This window comes from Apostichopus japonicus, chromosome 6 (assembly GCF_037975245.1).
Source record: "Apostichopus japonicus isolate 1M-3 chromosome 6, ASM3797524v1, whole genome shotgun sequence".
Lineage (NCBI taxonomy): Eukaryota > Metazoa > Echinodermata > Holothuroidea > Aspidochirotida > Stichopodidae > Apostichopus > Apostichopus japonicus.
The window spans coordinates 2,150,341-2,164,719 of NC_092566.1; the positions used below are offsets into that span (position 1 = coordinate 2,150,341).

The window sequence follows — 14,379 nt, forward strand, 5'->3', positions numbered from 1 at the left end:
TGTATTGTGGTGTGGTGGGTTGGTGTTATGACTCTCCCATTGTGGAGTGGTGTTACGACTCTCCCATTGTGGAGTGGTGTTACAGCTATTGTATGGTGGTGGGTTGGTGTTATGACTCTCCTATTGTGGAGTAGTGTTACAACTATTGATGGTCGTGTGGTGGGTTGGTGTTATGACTCTCCCATTGTGGAGTGGTGTTACAACTATTGTATGGTGGTGTGGTGGGTTGGTGTTATGACTCTCCCATTGTGGAGTGGTGTTACGACTCTCCCATTGTGGAGTGGTGTTACAGCTGTTGTATGGTGGTGGGTTGGTGTTATAACTCTCCCATTGTGGAGTGGTGTTACAACTATTGATGGTCGTGTGGTGGGTTGGTGTTATGACTCTCCTATTGTGGAGTGGTGTTACAGCTATTGTATGGTCGTGTGGTGGGTTGGTGTTACGACTCTCCCATTGTGGAGTGGTGTTACAGCTATTGTATGGTGGTGTGGTGGGTTGGTGTTATGACCCTCCTATTGTGGAGTGGTGTTACGACTCTCCCATTGTGGAGTGGTGTTACAGCTATTGTATGGTGGTGGGTTGGTGTTATGACTCTCCCATTGTGGAGTGGTGTTACGGCTATCTGATGCTTGCATTGATACATATTCTGTAGGCATATATGCCAAGTACTTATTATTTTGAAAGTAACAGTGGTAGACATCTGATGTGACAATGATGCAACAAACGAAACAATGCCTACAATTTGTGCCAAAGGTTTATTTGCTATTTGCGAGACATCGCGGTGACAGTTTTGCTCATCTGGTGTTAATTTGTAACAAGTGAGTGATTTGCAAACATTGGACGAGATCGTAGAAGCATCAATGTGGCTGATATGATTCTACATATTGTAGGGATAACAGTACATAGGTCAAAGGTCATGTTCTCAATAATCTTTGTCAGCAATTCATGTATTGATTTTGCTATTAAGTATTAAATATTTAATCAATTAATTGAAAATGTGTCCAAGTTTTCCTCATATTTTACCAATAAGTCAATCTGTTTGCGATGTGGTTACGATAGAGTTCAAATGCAGATTCGACCGAAATTTCAACCAAAGCCGAAGCCGGATCCAAACATTCTCATCAAGAAAGCGTTACAGGACAATCCAGATTGCCTCCAAACGTACGTTGACTTACGTTAGTTTCCAATCTTATTGAATTGCCGTTTGCTTCCATTCCTGTCATGACAGTCAAATGACACTGGTAGAATATCATCCTCCATAGATATTTGTCCATTGGAAAAAATATTAGATCAAATTTAGGTGTGACCATGATCTGTGCATATTCATGAAGTAAAATATCTTGTCAGTTTTGTACTGGATTTGTTCATATTAAGAAACTTGAGCCTTTTAAATTTGATAGATTTTGAAAAAAGAAAGAAAAAAGAAGTGCTCAAAAGTTAGACCAAACCTGGAAAGCTTAATACTCTGAGGGCAATATATATCAGTCACTTTAGTTTGTAACTTTTTTAAGGCAAAATCTATTTTTTTTTAATGAAATCGTGCTTTAAACATAAGCATAAGCAGAGATGGTAGTTAGAACTGAGAAGTTCGCCTTATTGCAGAATAGAATGCCTCAACTTGTGAATGTAGCTGAACTGTGACTTATAGTTAGCACAGAAGGGTGATTGGAATGTAACCAGTTTGTAACCACTCATTCATTCATAGCATCCATTTGTGAGTGCCAATTAGTGTGCAAATTGTAGATGGAGTATTTGATTAGCAATGTTGCAGAAATACCTGCCATTTTATATGCAAGTGGACTATTAAATCAAATCGGTGAAGTCCAACCTGTGACAACAAATATATCTGATTTGAACAGCAGTGGATGTGGTGGATGTATATTTATATACTGTATATATATATCTACATAGATATATACACACAGATAGCTGGATAGTGTGTATGGGTTTATACCGAACCTCAAAGAACTGGAATCAGAATGAATCCACAAACTTGTGTAGCTAAAAATAAGTACTCGGCATTCCATTGGGGATGTAATAACAGAAGAGGAATGTATAGATAAGCAGTCAACTGTCAGGTAGAGTTTAGATCAAAGGGAAATCCAATGGATAGGAATGGTAGATGAAGATGGTAAAGTTGATACAGGGATGAAAGCAGAGATGAGAGCAAACGTCTAACTAGATTATGAGGTTGAATCCATCCTGAATCAGTTATTCCTAATTTAGCCAGTTGTTACTTATTTCCAGTTAGGATTTTACCCAGGACTTGAATTAGACCTCAGCACTAGTGTCACTATTAAATGTTGTCACTGTGTTCTCACCTCTTGACCCCACCTTCCCCTCCCCCCTCCCCCTCCCCCTCCCCCTCCCCCTCCCCCTCCCCCTCCCCCTCCCAAGATAAATCCAAGACAGCTCTTGCCACAGGGCGTAAATGATCTTGACTTGATGCCTGTATAAGGCCAACCTGTCTGTGGTCACATTGGGGAAGATGAGTGGGTGTGTGCTTTCCAATTGGTGTATTTCATGTCCTGAGGAATTATTTTAAAATCCTGACTATTCACTTTACAATGTTCTTTTTTTTCCCTTTTTTTTGGGGGGGGGGTGGGGGAGGGTGGGTGGGTTAATTTGTATACTTAGTTGAAAGTTTTTTTGGTTCAATAGTTTCACATAGGTATAGTCCCATTAAGCTGCTTTTTCTATTTGAAACATTGTTCTTAAACAGTATTAATAGAAAAATAATCCTGTTTATCAATTAATAACTTTTAGCTTTATTATGTTGGTTTATGCCTTGGATTATGAAAAAAATATGAATTCTAACTCTTTTGAGTATCAACTTTTCACCATGACCTGCAGTCATAAGGGTATACAACCCATATTCAATGTCAGCGATCCAATGAAAAAGCACAAACTCACAGCGGAGGTTGAAGCCGAGAGAAGGACGTACAAGCCCTCACCTAGTGGACCTCGGTAATACCCCCCTCCCCATAGACCCTCTGAATGGCTCTTAGCAACTGCGGTAGTTTTATCCTTTTGACGTTTACTGCTGTGGTTGACTGTTTGATACGATTCATAACACAAGTGATTTTAAAAGTAATGAATGGCTGTGGTTCGTTTCATAATTTTTCATGGTTTTTTTTACCCTTCTCTCATATCACAACCAAGGAGCATGACCCGTTTGATATCTGATTCACACTCTATCATTTCCCTTTTTGATTTTTTGATTTCAAAACCAAAATATTATCCAAATTTTTAGTTTTATATTTTTCACCTTTTAAAGTGCAAGTCATATCAAAGCATGGGTGTGCAGTAAGTGCTTGCCATTTCCTGGGTCAAATATAATGTTTCAAGCAATTCTTTGTTGACACAAAAACTTCAAATACCAGAAATCTAATTTTGTATCTCAAAATAAGAATCAAGCTCTTCACCAAGAAATTCACTGTGTTATGAATTTGCGTTTGACAGTCAACCAGACAGTAGCAGAACCAGCAGTGTAAGATGTTGTTTCAATCTTGGTTTCCTTGTTCTCCTTTCCTTGAGGAAATATTCTGCAGTTGTTATTCCCAGTCCTTTTTTTTTATGTTCATTGTTCAGCAGATTTGGGGTTGGTTGCCAATAGTTTGAACTTTGACCTTCCAAACGTTTGACCACAATATGGCCCCAAAGTTTATCCTATATCATATATTTAAACACGTCTTTGAAAGTAAGTTGATAAATCAAATAAGTAATGACCTAAATTCGAATCCTTGCAAAATGGCTGACGAGAATTTTGACGCTGTTAAGATATCTGTATAGATAAACAAATTTAATTGGAGTTTCACTTTACAAATCGGTATATAAAGTTTGAAAAAATTTTTATACTAAAACTTGTTTTGTTTAAAAAATAACTTTGCAATGGAAGTTTAAAACTTGCATGAGATTCATTTTAGAATATCTCGTTAGCATCACATATTATGGGAGGCCGTTGTAATTTGAACAATTGCAACCTTGTTTAGTATAAACTCAATAGGTTTGTTGAAATATGTTCTTACTGGTGACACAATTTTAAAGGAGAGTGTTTGAACAACAGGAAACCTTTAATTGATTCAAACACTATAGGTTGGATAAAATTGCTGTTACTATTCATTTGGTCACACAATTTTATATTTTTTTGTATTTGATCAATTTCAACCTTCATTTTAAATAAAACTTGATCAATTTGGTAAATTTGGTGACTCCATATAGATGGCTGTCAATAGTTTGAATGATTCCGACCTTATTTTGAGTCAAACTGGACAGGTTTGGGTAAATTTTTCATATTTGACAACCCCCCTCCCCCCACCCCCCCAAGAAAACCCATCTGCTTCAGAATCTTCTGTCTCTGTTTTATATAACTATTGATTGTCTTACTCAGTCATATTATTGTTTGCTTTTTCAAACTCGTCCAACCCTGTAATTTTCTTTTAAGATATCTTGCCTCTTAGTCATATAAGTTGTACATTCTCTTTTGAATGCTTATGATGTAATTTGACCTTTGACCTATCGCATGCCTTGCTGTTCATCCTTTCTTATTATTATTATTATTCATTCTTTAGAGGTCTTCAGTGTCGCCAAAAATGTTAGCGTGTTAAAATTATTCAAATCTGCTCCGGGAAACCATGTAACGCCACTAATTATTCACATACATTGAGATTCTGTATCTCAGTGAGGAAAAATGCATTTTAAAGAGTGGCAGGTCAAATGCATTTTAAAGAGTGGCAGGTCAAATGCATTTTAAAGAGTGGCAGGTCAAATGCCTTTTAAAGAGTGGCAGGTCAAATGCCTTCTAAAGGTTTGAGCATGGTTTGACCATGATTTGACTTTCTACCACATTTATGCTGGCAATACTGATGACCTTTAAGCTCTTATTCTACTGTATAATTGAGGTGAAAGGTTGTTGTAATTTGCATATTTGTGTCAATGTATACCTACAGAAAGTGACCTTTGACCTATTGCATGCTCTGTAACTCTATTTCTTAGTAATGTGACAATATTTGTCGTAACTGGATGTACAATTTTATGGTGTGTAGAAAATGTTTCTTTCATGTCAGTGACCTTTGACCTACAGTGCGCATTGAAACCTGTTTCTGTATCGTGATTGGTTTTATATGTTTCATTTCCTGCTTTCTTCTGTTAAGTCATGTTACTTATTTTTTTCTGCTTCATGATCTAGTTGTAATTTAAACCAGTCTATACATGTTTCTTTCATATGCATTGATTGTTTTAATTGTTACAAATACAGGAAATTAGTCATTAGTTCTTAGGCTGCTTTAACTCTGTTTCTCTCAAATTGGAAAGTATGGAGGCCACACAAGTTACACAAATATATTTTTGTTTTTTATACCAAAGAAGTTTATTTCAAGCTTTACTCTTACTATGTTATTTTCCCTTTCTTTTCCTTTCAAAGCAAGTTGAAAATACCTGTCAAGATAACTCTTTGTATATTTTTGTTTTATTCGACCAAATTTATTAACTTTAATATTTGTGTAAAAGTAAGTTGGCCTGACATTTCGATCTTAGCAGGATCTTCTTCAAAGGCTAAATGACAAGTAACAGTAACAGAAGGGACAAAAACATGCACATAATACAGACAGATTAATGAGCATGGTGGACACAAAGAGATAGATGTAAGGGGATTCGTGGACAAGGGATGGAGAGAAGAAAAAAGGAACCAAGAGGGGAAGAGGAGAGGTAGGAGATAAACAGTGGAGGGACAAAGAGAGGATTAAGGGAACGGGGTAGGGAATAAACTGGAGAAGGACAAGGACAGAAAGGTGTGGAGAAAAGGTTGGAAGAGAGCTATGAGAAGAGGAGTGATGGGGGCGGGGGGAAACAAGGGGAGAAGAACTTTAATATTTGTTAGATGTTTTAGGTCATGATAAATTTCTCTGAAGCTCTGCAAGGAGTGAATTTATATGAATGTTATGGTGCAATGAACAAAACAGGAGCAAAACTACTTCCTACGTCAGTTTCAAACATAAACCAATATAGACGATTGATTATAAATTATTATGTATTGATTATAAATGATAAATTATCATTTCTTTGCTAAAATCAGGTTGTTTGGTGATAAGATTCATTCTCGTATAATCTCCACTACTTCGGTTGCAATTCTCTAAATCTCTGGTGTACATGATTTTTCCTCAGTGGAGCCGAAGATGGAGTAAAAGTTATGTTTCTTGATGCAGATTTGCGGTAAAGCTAGAATATTTCTCGATTCTCATTCAATATTAACTCTGATCACCTCCCTCAGCGGAAATTTATAATCTTTCGCAGTCATTTAGTTCATTTCTTTCCCTTTAACATATTTTCAATCGATCAATCAATCAATCACCCACTCTGCATTTAGTTTCTTTCACACATTTTTCAAAGGTCATGAAAAGGTGGCTTGAGATTTCTTTGAATATATCGAAGGATGGTGTTGGACTTTGTATCGAGATGTGAAAAGATAGGAAATATTGTTAATAAAAAATAAAATAGTTGAAGACAAGAAATATAATTTAAAAAAGTTACTTCTTGACCAGTCCACTGGAGTTTGCGTTTGGACTATGCAGTTTTCTTGGTGCCCATATCTGCCTAAACAGTTAACTGTAAGGATGTTCGAAATGATATTCCAAACTTGTAAGACTTTATCGCTTCTTGACCTGTTGTTTTCTTCCAACATTTGGGGAATTTCAGCCAGTTAGGACAATTTCCTAATGCTAATACCTCTCTACACTGTCCTCCCGTATCATGCTTCAAAACACTCGTTTTGACAGTTCCTAACCTTTATCTGATAGAAACATGGTATTCATACTGCTCATACTGACACTACGACTGCTCTGAAGCGGGACATGACAGTAAGCTGAGTACAGTATAGCAAAAGATGTCCCAACTGGGTGGGAATTAACATTTATGGGAATAGTCATATAGTCACTTTATATGCCAATGTTGGCTTCTTGCAGTATCAGCAGTTAGGTAAAGGGATGCATTTAACAGTTTGAAAGAAATCTTGTTGGTATTGCTTCATTATTTTTTATTCCTGTACATTTTTCTTCTTTGCCTCTGTTGCCTCTTTCTCCTGGGCTTCTTTCTCGTAAAATAAAATACATAGAAAAATGGAAAATAAAAGTTTAGTTATTGAAAGAGACTGAAGTCTTACATTTTAGATTAGTTTAAAGAAATTGTAGATCAGAATTGATGAAGTATTTCCTGCTTTACCCATAGGATTCATCAGCTACATTTATATTAACTAACGCATTCACCTTTAGGAGTAAAGACAAATCCTTTGTTTATGTAGCTCCTTCCTGTTCTCTTTGAAAACAAAAAAGCATTTAAGAAAATGCTTAACATACTATAAAGTAAACCTGTGTAGAAAATCCAAAATTGATCAAAGTCAGAGCATGGAATGTTTCAGACTATGCTGGAATGTCTTTACACTTTCAAGGCAAGGTTAACTTTCATCAAACAAATCTGGAATTTCTCAGTTATTGCTTTTAATGTTGATTCAGCTGCGATTGTTGTAAAGTAAGGTGATTTATGATATTGTCAAAAGTTTTTGAACTAGCCTAAAGTATACAATGTTGTTAGTTGTTTCCATGGTGACTGTCTTAATATTGATCAGGAAGTATGTTTTGTGGGTGTTTAGGGGTAGGTTGTAGGTGGCTGCAGGATGCTTGTCATACTTACATTATAAATAAACTGGTTTCTCAGTCCTAATAGATGAGGTTATGTGCCACCACAGAAACGTTGTGATTGTCTTAGTAGAGACAACAACATCGAATGGTCCTGATCCTGACTAGATTAAATGTGCAAGGATGGTCAGTAGTTCTGTAATTACTAAGACAGAGGATTTGATTAAAGCCATAGTGCATAGCAACTGACCAATCACCTGACACAGATCCTATAATGCACATTATGATAGTCAGTAGTTCTGTAATTACTCAGCCAGAGAATGTGATTAAAGGGTGTGAAGACTCGCGCAAAAAGAAATGTCTAATGCCGGTAATCTGACCTAGTTTTCGAATGAGGTGTAACAGAAGTGTTAGACACCACCATCGATCCCAGAAAATACACACATAGCTTGCTACCGTCAGTAATTAGACACTAGTGTACAGTCTGTTCATACAGCTGCGGTCAATACCCACAGCACAGTATACAAACGATCATACAGCGATGGACATCTCAGGTCCAGCTAAAGATAACAAGGTATCACGTTCCATTACTGTCTGCATTTTGTAGTGACAAGAGAAAAACTTCACTTGCAAGCAACGGAAAGTTAATTTTTTTCAGAGCGCGGCACGCGGTTTGGGGCGAGTCTTCAAGCCATAGTTCATAGCAACCGACTGACCAATCACCTGACACAGATCCTATAATGTGCAGTATGTAGAAGCTATACATTATGTTAGGGTAATGCAGTATATACTTCATAACGGTCTTTGGTTAATTAACATTGACTAACAACAAAACAACGATTATATAATTAATAAAACATTCCTTTGATACTGCAAAAGATAATTGAGCCACACAATTTTGTAGAAATCTCAGTAGTGTAATAGAAACACTAGATTTCATTACTACTGTTTCATATTAAATCTTGAGAGATTTAAAGTTCACTGTTGACTCACATTGTTTTGTGAGGCAAAGTTAAATTAAGTATAGTCGAATCATGATAGCAGTAATACAGCTCTCTTCAATATATCAAAATTAAAGTTCTTGATTATCTAGCTTAACAATTCAACAGCTGTATAATTAATGCTACTTGAATTGTCCCATATCTCTGTCTTGCAATCTTTCACTTCTTACAATTGTATAAGGCAGGAACTGTCTGTCTACACATAAAGTACTTTCCGCAACAACCTTGGTGGTGGTCGTATTTCAGATTGCTTTTTCGCTAGACATTCTTTGCTTCTTTGCAGCATCCAACATGTTAAAGGTATTCTGTATTGGCCCTAAATATGCTAGATATTCAAATATGGTCACCTTTGGTCAAAATTCTTAATCTGTTTTTATTACCACCTTCGAGGAAATTTTCCTCAAATGGGACATTCAGTTATCTTGTGTGTTCCTTAAAAATGTCTGAGAACAAATTTGGAGAGTAAAGATCTCCAGGAAGGTACTTTTTGAAAACTTCTAGCAATAATAGCGAGCTATAATTAGGGGCCTATACTGACTACCTTTAAGTATGTGTAACATATCTTGAACATGGGTCTGAAGTTTATTCTAATTTTTCAATTGTGATAGATACTTTCATAACAAACTTTGGTTTATCTTTGAAACCAACTTGTTGCCTTAGAAAACAATCAGCATATTCATTGTGTTTTTCAGAGCCATTTTGAATGGTTCTTCACCAAATTTGATTTCAAACTCATAGTTGTAAACTGGTTATTATTTTAAAAGAATGCCAAAACAAAGATTTGATTGTTTAGAATTCTGGTAACCTCGGATCAATTGACAGCCACATGACATTTCTGGAATACTTCCAGAGTAAAATATTTTTTTATGTAAAATTAGTTGCTAATTTTCCATTTTCTTGTCTTAACAAGCATTTTATCTATTTAGTGTTTTATGTTCATATGTATGCATGAACAACAAGTACTATGAACCTCAAAGGTATTTTCAGGACAATTCTCAATGTGGTGGCAAGTTATTAAATCTCACACCTGGATCAGCTAAAATACTAGTTCATTCAATTTGGACTCTGGAGGCGACAAATAAAAATCTATCACTTCACATTCTGTAGCAGATGTTTCCATATTTAGTCTACTCATTTTTATTTTCACATGGATAAAATGATTAAATATCGGAAGTAAGTTCAGAACTCAATCTTGTGTCATCCCATAATCTCGTCTTGTCTAACATCCAAATGCGTCAAGTCGTGGTTTTTATTGTAAACAGAGTGGGGGAGTACTTGGGAGGGGGAGTGCATGGGAGTGGGAGTGCATGGGAGTGGGGGATGGAGAACGATCTTGTCTGACGGTGCTGGGGCTGGTGGAACTATTCAGGTCAATTTGTTGGTGTTATTCTCATCTATGTGGAGCAAAGCCAGATCATACTGTGGACAGTGTTGAAATGCTCCTTTAAAACTGTTCTCAAAGGACACCTCAAAGAAACAGAAGTTAATCCATTTCTTCATGTTTCTTGCCAATTAAATCATCTTCTTTTCTGCAAATATCTTTCTTGCAATGACTAAGATCTTTGATTGTTTCTTGTCATAAATTCCTTTTTAATGTTTGAGCTTGGATATAACCACTTGTGTAATTTGGAAAATTACAAAATTAAACCAACAATGCAATGAACAAGGTTTTAACACAGAACAATTCCATTGGAATTATCACTCCATGATTGTGACAATGTATTAGAACACTTGACTACTTCCTAACCTCTTTCATGTTACACCACTTAACTACTTCCCATCCTCTTTCATGTTACTTTGCAGACAGCAGGCTCCTAGCCAGGTGGCAGCTAATCGTCCCAGGGCACCTCAGGCTGGTATGTAATCCCGGATAATTTTAAGCAAGGCCTATTGCCAAACTATTAAACTTTATAGATAGGGGAAGGTTTTCATCAAAAAAACAAAAACACTCATGAAATCATTGAGGCAAATCTAGCCACGCCACAAACGACAGATGATGCTGTGATATCGGTCTGATCTGGTTTCGCAAAGATTGACATGACCTAGACTACAGATCATAACAATACCATGAGTTGATCACTAGAAGTACATACAATTGCATTTGTAAGGTTTGGAGAAGAGATCTTTCAAACATATTTATTCAAACTGTTTTTAAGCAACTGAACTTGTGTTTTTTAAAACCTGTTTTCATTTGGCAAACCTGCACAAGTGGAGCCAGTCATCCGGTTGGTCTCTGTTCAAGTTCATCAGGCCTGTTAGCAGCTTGTGAACACTTTTGAAGAGATCGTGTAACGTTAATTCAGAGATTACAAACCAGTACAGATCACTGACATTTAGGACCAATATGATTGCGCCCTCTGTTGAAACGTTTATGAGACACATTAAAGAAAAAGAAAATGGCCAAAGTGCTCCTTATTGTTAAAAATGATTTATTCATAATGATAATCTAACAGTCTATCAGTCCGAGCAATGGTCTTAATATCTCCATGGCAATGAGAATGTAGGTGACCAGATTCAAGTGATAAAAGTATCGTTCATTTGAATCTTATCCTTTTTTACTTCTTTTCCAAGTTTGCACCATTTGGTGCTAATTTTAGTTGACAAGTTTTTTTTTTTTTTTCTTTTTTTTTTGTCCCACAAAAAGATGATCAAATTCTTTTGTGGGTGGTTCTTTGTAATTACCTGTATGTAAATACCTGTTTGTATGTACCTGTTTTTTTGTAAATTTGTAAATACCTGTATATAATTACTATATATATATATATATTGAACATTTAATTTGTATTTATATTTATGTATATGTATTTATACATATATATATTTTTTTTTCTTTTCTTTTCTTTCTTCAGGGAGTCTTCCACATTGTTAAGCTTTTAAGCTTTATGGAAGACTTGCCTCTACATTGTACTTTTGTGGCAAAACAAATAAATAAATAAAAATTAAATCCTTTTCACCATTTCATTTAATTTCAGTTCCCTACAACCAGCCGTCAGCTCCTGCTAATAGGCCAAGACCATCTACTCAACCCAAGGGAGGTGACCAGTACTGCGATGGATGTCGCCAAATTATTAAGTAAGTATTTAAAGCGGCATACCTTACCTTAACCTTAATTCTCTCTGCGCCAGTAGTCGCTGCATAAGGCCATAAAGCTGTCTGCCCAATCCGTCCTATACTGTACTGCTGCTTTGGTCACCTGCCCTACTTCGTTCCTTCTTTGGAGCTAGATATGCTAAAATTATCAAAAAAGTCTCAAAACCATTTTTTTTTTGGAGGGGGGGGGGGGTCAATTGGGGACTGTCCAACTGAATGGTACCTTTAAGTTTACATGGTGACACACATATTTGAACAAGGCAATCTTTTCTGAGGTTGGAAATGTACAGCAATAGTTGGTTTATATTTTCACTTCATTATCCCTTAAAGTTATGTTATTGATGAAGTAATAGAACAACAACAACATCGTTATTGTCTCTAAATTTAGATCTCATAAAAATACTGATAATCAGCATATTACTGAAAATTGACAATCAAATCCTGGGTGCTTTCTTTTGTTTCTTATTTTTCAGATTCCATTAATAAGTCCATGAATAAGTTGTTGTGAAAATGTTAAATGTAGTAATTGATGCCTATTCTCTTATTTCTTTTCACAGGGGTACCGTTGTCACTGCTCTGAATCGCAGCTGGCATCCTGAGCACTTTGTCTGTGCCCATTGCCATGACAGCCTCAAGAATCAAGGCTTTGTTGAGCATGATAACAAAGTGTATTGCCAAGCCGACTTCAACAAGCTTTATGCTCCTAAATGTGCCTCATGCGGTCATTCAGTAGCCGGTGTAAGTAACCCATCTCTATCTATTATGTGTCTGACTGACTGACTTGTTCATGACTACGGTAGCCTCATGACACCATCTCTCCCATGGGTCTGACTGATACAGGCAGACAGAATGTTTAGTGCATGACTACGGTAGCCTCATGACACCATCTCTTCCATGTGTCTCACTGATACAGGCAGACAGACTGTTTTGTGTATGACTAAAGTAGCCTCATGACACCATCTCTTCCATGGGTCTGACTGATACAGGCAGACAGAATGTTTTGTGCATGACTACGGTAGCCTCATGACACCATCTCTTCCATGTGTCTGACAGATACAGGCAGACAGAATGTTTTGTGCATGACTATGGTAGCCTCATGACACCATTTCTTTCATGTGTCTGTCTGGTACACGCAGACAGAATGTTTTGTGCATGACTACGGTAGCCTAAAGACACCATCTCTTCCATGTGTCTGTCTGATACATGCAGACAGAATGTTTTGTGCATGACTACGGTAGCCTAAAGACACCATCTCTTCCATGGGTCTGACTGATACAGGCAGACAGAATGTTTTGTGCATGACTACGGTAGCCTCATGACACCATCTCTTCCATGTGTCTCACTGATACAGGCAGACAGAATGTTTTGTGCATGACGATGGTAGCCTCATGATACCTAGCTTCCATTTGCCTGTCTGACTGATACAGGCAGAACGTGTTTTGCATGACTATGGTAGCAAATCTTCATGTTTTGTATCTGTAATCATTTGAGAAAATCTTTTTGATTTACTTTCCTCTAAGAAAGTCTATATATATATTTTTTTTCTTTTTTGCAGAATTGTGTAACTGCCATGGGTAGGAACTATCATCCAGAACACTTTGTGTGCTATGAGTGTAAACAGCCAATAGGAGACCAGCAATTTATGGTCAATAATGGACAACCATACTGCAGGAAGGGTAAGTTCAATTATAACAAAAATCCACAAAACCTCTTTCTATATCATAAATCAAAATAGTCAAAATATATTAATAAGATGAAAGCTTACTCGTGAACTCCTGTGACCCAAGTAATGGTCTAATTCAATCTGAATGTGAGCAGGCCACGATATTCAGACTATTTACTGGCCAAAGCTGGTCATTGGATTTTGCCATTTGTGAGTAGGGAAAAAGAAGGCACTTGCATTTTTCCTGCAAGTAGACATTAAAAACAGAAACAAGCAAGTCGAGTACATATCGTCAGTGAGAGGCAAAAATCTTATGATATCCATACCTAACTAAGTCCCTTGTAATTACAACAAACATTAGTGGGCTGTTCCAATAAGCCTGCATGGTATTAAACTGATTGTGTGTTCTGTAATTTAGGAAAATGCCTCTGGGAACTTGGTTTTGGCCAGTAGATTATTCAAGCACTTGCATTTTTAGCTCACAAACATTACTGTGTGTGAGGTTAATGTGATATTCTAGCATCAGGACTCAAGATTTCATTTTCTTTTCAATAATCAGTTGAAGAATCTTAAATTAAGGCCCTTTCTATGGTCTCATTGTAGCAGATAAGAATCTTGAATTAGGACCCTTATGCCATTATTAAAGTCTGTCTAGCACAACGGACCTTTTATTTGGGGGGGGGGGGGGTTACAGTAATGGTTATGGACTGACTCATGGGTCATAATTTTGACCAAAGTTTTGAACAAAGTTCCTAATATGACTTTATATCTGTTTGGTCCACAGATCACGAGGCTTTGTTCTCGCACCGCTGTGCATCTTGCAACTTTACCATTGATGCTGGTGATCCCTGGGTGGAAGCTATGGACAAGTGTTATCACTCCAACTGCTTCAATTGCTCTGTGAGTTTACTATATACTACCCAAGCAAAGCACGTGAAACCCCCCCCCATCTCCCACCCCTCCTGCTTTTTTAATCTCACTACAAAGGCACTGCAGT

The 14,379-nt window shown here is 36.8% G+C and overlaps 1 protein-coding gene across 5 annotated transcripts in view; it reads left to right on the forward strand.

Annotated features, from left to right (window-relative positions):
• LOC139968644 (PDZ and LIM domain protein 7-like) overlaps nt 1-14,379 on the forward strand; it is a 66,642-nt gene that overhangs the window by 45,872 nt on the left and 6,391 nt on the right. For 3 of the 5 annotated variants that reach the window (XM_071972863.1, XM_071972868.1, XM_071972864.1), the window contains 7 exons: nt 1,060-1,161; nt 2,854-2,967; nt 10,433-10,485; nt 11,602-11,701; nt 12,277-12,457; nt 13,275-13,395; nt 14,167-14,282. In XM_071972863.1, the coding sequence (XP_071828964.1) occupies nt 1,060-1,161; nt 2,854-2,967; nt 10,433-10,485; nt 11,602-11,701; nt 12,277-12,457; nt 13,275-13,395; nt 14,167-14,282 (787 nt within the window). Of the gene's footprint in view, nt 1-1,059; nt 1,162-2,853; nt 2,968-6,162; nt 6,211-10,432; nt 10,486-11,601; nt 11,702-12,276; nt 12,458-13,274; nt 13,396-14,166; nt 14,283-14,379 lie in introns of all 5 variants that reach the window. The other 2 variants (XM_071972865.1, XM_071972866.1) reach the window with 2 other exon arrangements.